The sequence below is a fragment of the Triticum aestivum genome, chromosome 1B (assembly GCF_018294505.1).
Source record: "Triticum aestivum cultivar Chinese Spring chromosome 1B, IWGSC CS RefSeq v2.1, whole genome shotgun sequence".
Classification (NCBI taxonomy): Eukaryota; Viridiplantae; Streptophyta; class Magnoliopsida; order Poales; family Poaceae; genus Triticum; species Triticum aestivum.
This window is the reverse complement of record NC_057795.1, coordinates 680,545,101-680,553,521: the sequence shown is the minus strand read 5'-3', so window position 1 is coordinate 680,553,521 and position 8,421 is coordinate 680,545,101. Positions and strand designations below refer to the sequence as shown.

General features: G+C 52.1%; 1 protein-coding gene across 1 annotated transcript; it reads left to right on the top strand.

The window, feature by feature from the left end:
* The first annotated feature begins 2,637 nt into the window (after positions 1-2,637).
* Positions 2,638-7,242, top strand: LOC123148687 (uncharacterized). Its single transcript, XM_044568183.1, has 7 exons — positions 2,638-3,800; positions 3,896-4,115; positions 4,512-4,616; positions 5,191-5,259; positions 6,070-6,141; positions 6,528-6,573; positions 6,692-7,242. Exons 2-7 carry the CDS (start codon positions 3,898-3,900, stop codon positions 6,992-6,994), a joined length of 813 nt encoding a protein of 270 aa, XP_044424118.1. The 5' UTR covers positions 2,638-3,800; positions 3,896-3,897; the 3' UTR covers positions 6,995-7,242.
* Positions 7,243-8,421: the final 1,179 nt, after the last annotated feature.

The window sequence follows — 8,421 nt, the reverse complement described above, 5'->3', positions numbered from 1 at the left end:
CGCGCCGCCGCTGGCGAGCATCAGACCTCGACCAGGTTGCCTCGCCGCCATTCCTTCCTTCAGTTTCTCCATTTGTTCGCCTCTTGCCGCGGGAACGCCATGCACCGCTGCCATCCTGGGTCCTCGGGATGAAGCTCGCTACCAACCCCGTCGGACCTCGCTGAGCGGAGCCCCTGCTGCTTGCAGATGTCCCCGCCTCTTGCCCGCTCGCCATCCTGTTCCTTTCCGGCTGGAATCCTCGCCGCCATTGTGCTCCCAGTTGCACGAGTCTCCACCCCCGCCGCTCCCGGACACCCCGACCTCCTACCCATGCGCCATACTCGCCGGATCCGGCTGGAATCCTCGCTGCCTTTGTGCTCCCAGTCGCACGAGTCTCCACCCCCACTGCTCCCGGACACCTCGGCCTGATCCGACGAGATTTGGCTGGAATCCTTGCCGCCATTGTGCTCCCAGTCGCACGAGTCTCCGCCCCCGCCGCTCCCGGACACCTCGGCCTCCTACCCATGCGCCATACTCGCCGGATCCGGCTGGAATCCTCGCCGCCATTGTGCTCCCAGTCGCACGAGTCTCCACCCCCGCCGCTCCCGGACACCCCGGCCTCATACCCATGCGCCATACTCGCCGGATCCGGCTGGAATCCTCGCCGCCTTTGTGCTCCCAGTCACACGAGTCTCCACCCCCACCGCTCCCGGACACCCCAGCCTGATCCGACGAGATTTGGCTGGAATCCTCGCCGCCATTGTGCTCCCAGTCGCACGAGTCTCCGCCCCCGCCGCTCCCGGACACCCCGGCCTCCTACCCATGCGCCATACTCGCCGGATCCGGCTGGAATCCTCGCCGCCTTTGTGCTCCCAGTCGCACGAGTCTCCACCCCCACAGCTCCCGGACACCCCGGCCTGATCCGACGAGATTTGGCCGGAATCCTCGCCGCCATTGTGCTCCCAGTCGCACGAGTCTCCACCCCCGCCGCTCCCGGACACCCCGGCCTCCTACCCATGCGCCATACTCGCCGGATCCGGCTAAAATCCTCGCCGCCTTTGTGCTCCCAGTCGCACGAGTCTCCACCCCCACCGCTCCCGGACGCCCCGGCCTGATCCGACGAGATTTGGCTGGAATCCTCGCCGCCATTGTGCTCCCAGTCGCACGAGTCTCCACCCCCGCCGCTCCCGGACACCCCGGCCTCCTACCCATGCGCCATACTCACCGGATCCGGCTGAAATCCTCGCCGCCTTTGTGCTCCCAGTCGCACGAGTCTCCACCCCCACCGCTCCCGGACACCCCGGCCTGATCCGACGAGATTTGGCTGGAATCCTCGCCGCCATTGTGCTCCCAGTCGCACGAGTCTCCACCCCCGCTGCTCCAGGACACCCCGGCCTCCTACCCATGCGCCATACTCGCCGGATCCGGCTGGAATCCTCACCGCCATTGTGCTCCCAGTCGCACGAGTCTCCACCCCCGCCGCTCCAGGACACCCCGGCCTCCTACCCATGCGCCATACTCGCCGGATCCGGCTGGAATCCTCGTCGCCATTGTGCTCCCAGTCGCACGAGTCTCCACCCCCGCCGCTCCAGGACACCCCGGCCTCCTACCCATGCGCCATACTCGCCGGATCCGGCTGGAATCCTCGCTGGTGTCGCCCTCCCAGCTGCAGGAGTCTCCGCCTGCCACGGGATCTAGCCAGATAGTTGGAAACTCCATTTTTCCGAAACAAGGCATGAGTTGCAGAAACTCGTACACGGAGGGGTTGCTCTCTATGACGTGTGATCAAGAGTCAATCTGACGGACACGAAGGCGACGGACGCTCGCACGCGATCGGCCGGCCGAAGGTAAGCTTTTCCCTAACGAAAAAGGACATAATTTAATACAGATGTAATCAATATTAATATTTGTGTATTCACTTATTTCGAAAACAAAGGAGATTTTACTGCAATCGCGATAAATATTTGCCTATTTTCCCAAGGAAGGAGATCTAATTGTGGATGTAATTAGTATTTTTACTATTTTAGGAAGAAACGGGTTGTTGGGAAAATTCTCGCATACATGGGGTGCTCGGCGTTGCACCCTGCCCTCTTTTTTTTTCATGGAAGGAATTAATTCTCTGATTGATTTGCTGATAAGGGCATCTTTAATGCAAACCCTTAAATAAAACACATTGGATGTGTCCGCGGACAGGATAGGGGAAGAAGTCATCAAATTCTACCTCACATTTGTCCGGTTCCATCCATCTACGCATTTCGTTGAACACCTTGCGAGGAGAAGGGAGGGAGAGATGGGATAGGCCATCGAGCCGACGCATGTGCATGTCGCGGTTGAGAAGAGAGAGGGGAGAAGTGCGTGGAAAGATGGCGCCTTTTGGTGGATGTCCAGACTATAACAAAGCCTCCGAGGGTTGCCATCATTTTGCCAGAATTCAGGGGGGACGTGTTTGCGGATGTTTAAGGAGTATAATATTGGACAACAAAATGTGTCCGGACTCCACAAGACATACACGTCCGCTCGGACGTGGTTTTGCTGGAGAGGATAAATAAAGAATAATATCCCGGCGTCCCGGGGCCGTTCAAATGGATCCGATTTTGGCGGCGCCGCGTGGGGCTGCCATCCCCTCCCCCTGCCTGCCTCTTCTTCTCTATAAAGAAACGTGAAGCCGTAGCCTCCTCCGCGTGAGTCTTTCCTTCTCAGCACCACAGCCTCTTCCGTTTCTCTCCTCTCGTCGTATTCTTCTAACACGCCCACGATGGCAGCCGCTCGCCGGGACCTCCGTCGCCGGTCTGGCCTCGTGCTCGCCGGAGTCCTGCACTTCAGACGTCAAGATTCCACGGCCAGTCCTGCCGTTTCTTGGCCGGATCTCACCTGTTAGGCATCATCCCGATGCATGGTGCTGTCTCTTCGCCGGACGGGGCACGCCGGCGGGTCTTGCGGCAGTGGCTGGCGCCTCCCAGCGGCGGCCAGCCGTTCCTGCGGCAAGACAAGATGAGGCTGACCAGACGGGGCGGCGTGCACCCAGCAGGAACAGAGCCGTGCAGCTCGCGGCGTCGGCGGTGCCGATCCGAGGTGTCCTGCCGGCGTGCGCCCAGCGGGAACTGACGGATCTGGTTGCAGCTCGCGGCGTCGGCGGTGCAGATCCGGCGTGCAACAGGCGGAGCTCGCGGAGTCGGCGGTGCAGATCCGACGTGGCCGGCGGGAGGCGCTGCCGGCCGGGTCGGTCCGGGGTCCGAGATCTCGGCTTGGCGAGCCGTTTCTCTCGGCCCGCGCCAGACTAGGCGCGACGCGAGATCCATCCCGGGTTCGACCGGACGGCGATTCGGGTTCGGCGCCTATCGAGACGCAGCAGCCCGGAACTCGGGTCCGACCGATCCGGTCGGTCGGCTGCACCGGCCGGCGATTCGGGTTCGGCGCCTATCGAGACGCAGCAGCCCGGGACTCGGGTCCGACCGATCCGGTCGGTCGGCTGCACCGGCCGGCCGGGTCGGGTCTTTGCCCGGAGGCCGCGGGATGGGCTGGATCAGCGCCGTCCGCTCGCCAGATCCGACGGCGCGTATGCGTCCCCTGCTAGGTTTCCAGCCCGCGGGGTGGACCCCGTCGAGTCCTTCCCCGGAGGCCGCGGGATCGGCTGGATCAGCGCCGTCCGCTCCCAGATCCGACGGCGCGTACACGTCAAGTTCTAGGGTTAGCACCTATAAGTGCGCTCATCACTCCCACTCTCTGGGCGCCTTTGTTTCCGCCTCCGCCTCCGCCGCCGCCGCCGCCGCCCACTTGTCCCCCACGAGAGCTCCCTCCCCACACCGCGCCGCTGCTCGCCGGTAGCGTTCTGATCTCGAAATCCGCCCCTGTTTCGCCCAGAATCTCGTTATCCTTCTCTGCCGTTTACTTACCATCAATTTCGATCTATCTCCAGGCATGGCCTCGGCAGAGGGAAGCGAGGTGTCCGAGCTCATCGCCGGGAACAGGAAGGACGCCGCCGTCAAGGGGAACTCGTCCTCGGGGATGGCGTGCGAGCTCCTTCAGAGGGCCGACACGAAGCCCCTTGACGAGCGCCGCTGCGTCAAGCACGCGCTCGAGCTCAGGGAGGCCGCCACCACTGCGGGTTTCCTTCCCTTCATGTGCCAGGGACCTGAGTAAGTACCACCTGCTAGATCCCGTGCTCCTGATCTCGATCTCGTGCCTGTGTTAGTATTTCGCGCAGCCTCGTTTTTGCTGTGGTCCTGTCCTTGCATAGTGGAGTTCCTCGAATATTTAGTGGTTCCCCTCCTTCAAATGTCAAATGGTATTGATAGATCTGTAACGCTAGAAACCCTGGCGGATTTGCATGCATCCTGACTAAAATGATTAATTCCCGCTTAATTAGACAAATCTATGTTCCTATTGTTATGGCCTGTTTGGCTGCTGTACTGATTCAGATTTCCTGCACTCTTGGTATTACGAAACTTGTTGGTATTTTAGTAACTTATTATAGGGTACTTTACTCTGTTAGAATAATGAAGTCTGATATCCATTATCATTTTCCCTTTTAGGATGCCCTTGGTTCATACCCTGGACATGAACGTGTTTACCAAGTTGAAGGAGAAGGATGCCACCGCCACCAAAGGCTACCCTGCTGCTGTGGTCCAGGGACCGGAGTAAGTACTTTGCTTCAAAGATCTTGCTGTAGTAAGTTTAGTGCTCCCTCCGTCTCATAATATGACAACATTTTTTTACACTAGTGCAGTGTCAAAAATGCTCTTATATTATGTGGGATGGAGGGAGTATGTTTTAGTGGCTCCCCTTCCTTCAAATGGGGCATGCATGGATTTCTAACCCTAGAAACCCTCGTGGATTTGCTTGCTGTATAATTTTGTATTTACCGATAGATAAATATATACTCTGATTGTTATGGTCTGCTTGGTTAATTAGTGATTCAATTTCCTGAACTGTCGGTCTCTACTTACAAAGTTGTTGGTATTTTACTAACTTCGCCGCTTTACTCCTTGGAGTTGTAAGTTTAGTGAGATCTGCCTCATTGTTAGGGATGCAAAGTTGTAACCTACAGGTTACCCTCTAACCTTACTTAGTTCAACCAAATTTGCAACCTTCTTTGTCTAGCCCTGTGCAATTGTCTCATAGATTTTTATTGTCTGCTAGGCTAGTTTACTCCTTTTTTTTTATGCTTACTCAGTAGTGAGGTTTGATTAATGGTTATATTCATTACCATAGGGTGCCCCTGGTCCATACCCTGGAGCTGAAGCAGGCTAACTACCTTGCCGCCATGCGTCAGGGACTGCAGTAAGTACTACATGCTCTGCCCTTATCCTGTGCTCCAGCGACACTGTCTATCTGTTTACTTCTGTGGTTATAGATAGCTAAATCTATATTGTGACTGTTATGCTGCAGCTTAGGTTATGATCTGTTGTATTCAATTTACTTGCTGCAATGTGTTTGCTTTCTGGGCATGTTCGTGCTCATGCTGCAAAATGTAGATCTCACGTACTGATTGTTGAACCAGTGTTTAATTCTGATTATGAGAATGCATTCAATTAACTTGCTGCAAAGTGTTTGCTCTCTAGGGATGTTCATGCTTATGCTGCAAAATGTACATCTAGTGTACTGATTGATGAACCAGTGTTTGATTTTGTTTAAGAGGTGTTTAGATTTTGTTAAATTTTTGACATCTCATCATTTTTTTTTGGTGCACCGGTTCATCTTTCTGAATTAGTGGTGTGATTTTAACCCACCCCAATGAGCAATGCCTTGACCTCAACTGTTTCATGTTGGTATTTACTTCTATAGAATATCATTGGGGTGGGTCAAGGCATTGCCTGCAGAATATTTTAGTGGTTCCCCTTCCCTCATAGGTCATTGATGGATCCCACCGACTATTCGCTGCAGGCTGTGATCTATTTTTATCACTACTCTCTAGATTGTTATTGTCTGCTAGGCTAGTTTATGAGGCGGTTTCTACAAAGTTGTTATTTCAATTCTAACTTGTGCTACCTTTTTTTTTAATGCTGACTCAGCATTGAAAGTATAGTGAGGTCTGATTTATTAATGGTTATATTCATTACCATTTTAATCTTTTCTTGGGATATTATTTAGGGTGCACCGTACCCTGGAGCTTAACACACTGAAGCCCGCTGAGTACCTTTCCTTCATGCGCCAGGGACCAGAGTAAGTAGTTTATTTCCGTGGTTATAGACAGATAAGTCTATATTGTGACTGTTATGCTGCAGCTTAGGTTATGATCTGTTATATCTGGTGTATTCGTCACACCTAGCTCTGGAGGATCTATATGCAATTCAATTTACCCGCTGCAAAGTGTTTTGCTTTCTAGGGATGTTCATGCTTATGCTGCAACCTGCAAAATATGTATCTAGGCCTACTGATTGATGAACCAGTGAAATTTTGTTTATGAGTTGTTTTATTGTTAGTTTTTTCTGCACCGGTTCATCTTTTGAATTAGGGGTGTGATTGTTAAATGTAGCATTAAAACTTGTTCATGAATGTCTTACCTCACCTCTGGGCTAATAGATAATTTTGTTTATCTTTCACTCCAGGCCACTGACGCTCATCCCTTGTGCCCTTGTACGCACGATCCCTCGCGTAAGATTTCATTCCAACTTGCAATGTTCTTATGCTTGTTACTCCTGTACATTACTGATTTCAGTCGTTTTTGAACAGCGCATTTCCAGAATTTCCTAATTTCATTGTTTGTGAACAGTGTCTTCCCCAGTCAATCCCTAAGCATGTGCCTGCGCCGGGAAACCTGGGCATTAAGGATGTGGAGAAGACTGCGCTTGAGATTCAAGACAAACTCAAGCGGAAAGGACCCGGGTACTCTTTGCGCTCCATCAGGGCAACGGTTGAAATCTTCAAGGAGAACCAAGAGACAGTTGTTGTTCGCAGTCAATCTTTGGCTGAGAAGTTCAAGGCATGGGCAGATGACACCTCCAGGGGGTTTACCTTCTATTCGATCGGGGAAAAGGTACTTCAGCTTTGGGACAAGTACTTCCCGAAGCAGTAATTACAGTCTAAGATATGACGCAGGACCTTGTGTCAGAATATGATTTGAGGTTATTTGTCTAGCTATGTTATTTTGTCTGTACGGTTTGCTTTGTTTTAGCTGAGTATTGATTATTTTGAGAATTACTCCCTTTGGGATCAAGTCATATTAGCCTTGACTGTATGCTGCTTGAGAACTGCCAGATGATTGGAAGTAGAATTTTTGTAGTTTGATCTGGATTGGCAAATGTGACCGTTTCATTTTCTGAACGAGTTTTAGTTAGAAGTATTGTTCAACCTCAGCCATATGGTGGATCCTAATTGGCAGAACAGCAAACCTTGTCAACGCAACTGTCCTTAATTTCATGGACGGATCGCCTGCCGTAGTCCTTTTGCGGTAATTGGTCTTTGCAGTGTGATGAAGCACTTGTTCAAACAACAATGGATGATATAAATGAGTAGCTTCTTTCAACCTCTCTTCCTGATTTTTATTGTTATAAAATGGAGCATTTAACAGTGCCGGTTAGCTTTCTATTTCATGCACCTTCTTATTTAACCACTCCCTCTAATATATGAATAGGCAGGCTAGAAAATGCTACTTGCTCCATTAAGCCACATTGTTTAAATGAGATAAGTCACCTTATATGACTTACCTAATTAAATATATTTTCACAATATTTAAGTGAACTGACAATGTATGATGGAATTATTGTTGCTTCGTTTGAATTCTTTTGTTGTTTGTTCATACAAGAAATAGTGTAAGAGTGGGTGGTGGCCAGATGCTCAGATGGCCCCCTAATTGCTATATATTGTAGGCTCTGCTTGCAAAATTTGTTCGGATTCGCCCAAGCCCCGACGAAGGAGGGAGGCGCCCCACCATCACCATGGCTGCCAAATCCCTCCAGATCGAGAGGCCGTGACCACCAGATCGACATGGGCGAATCCGCTACGGTCGCCGCGAGTGTTTGAGCGCCATGGCGGCCGCCTGGCCTGCTAGCTTGATGAGGGTTGTCCTCGTCGCCGGTGAGTGGCGGCGGCGGATGGAGGAGTGGGAGTGGGAGTGGAGAGGGTGGGGGTGGGGAATGAGAATCGAATCGGCAGAGGAAAGAGAGATTTTTTACTCTCACGTTTTTCTCGTTTCTATCGCCACCTATCGACTCAGTTGGGTGATTCCTATTGGTCCACTCCTGCATCCCACGGATCGACCCCAGCTCCGCGCCATCCCAGAGCATTATTATAAAGCCTACTCGACGCGCGCGCGGGGGGGGGGGGGGGGGGTGGGTACCCTTAGCATTTTAGCATTTATTTTCAAATTAATAACAATTTCATAATATTATTAGAACTTTAGAAAATCATATAAAATACTCTGTGAATCAGATGAAATTTTTTTATACATGAAAGTTGCTCAGAACGATGAGACAAATTCGAATACGCAGCCCGTTCGTCTGC

Bases quoted from the DNA above. Each gene is read 5' to 3' on its own strand.
- LOC123148687 (XM_044568183.1), top strand. From the start codon at position 3,898: ATGGCCTCGGCAGAGGGAAGCGAGGTGTCCGAGCTCATCGCCGGGAAC. The intron at 4,617-5,190 runs GTAAGTACTTTG...TCATTACCATAG, and splicing joins GCTGTGGTCCAGGGACCGGA to GGTGCCCCTGGTCCATACCC. The intron at 6,574-6,691 runs GTAAGATTTCAT...GTTTGTGAACAG, and splicing joins TTGTACGCACGATCCCTCGC to TGTCTTCCCCAGTCAATCCC.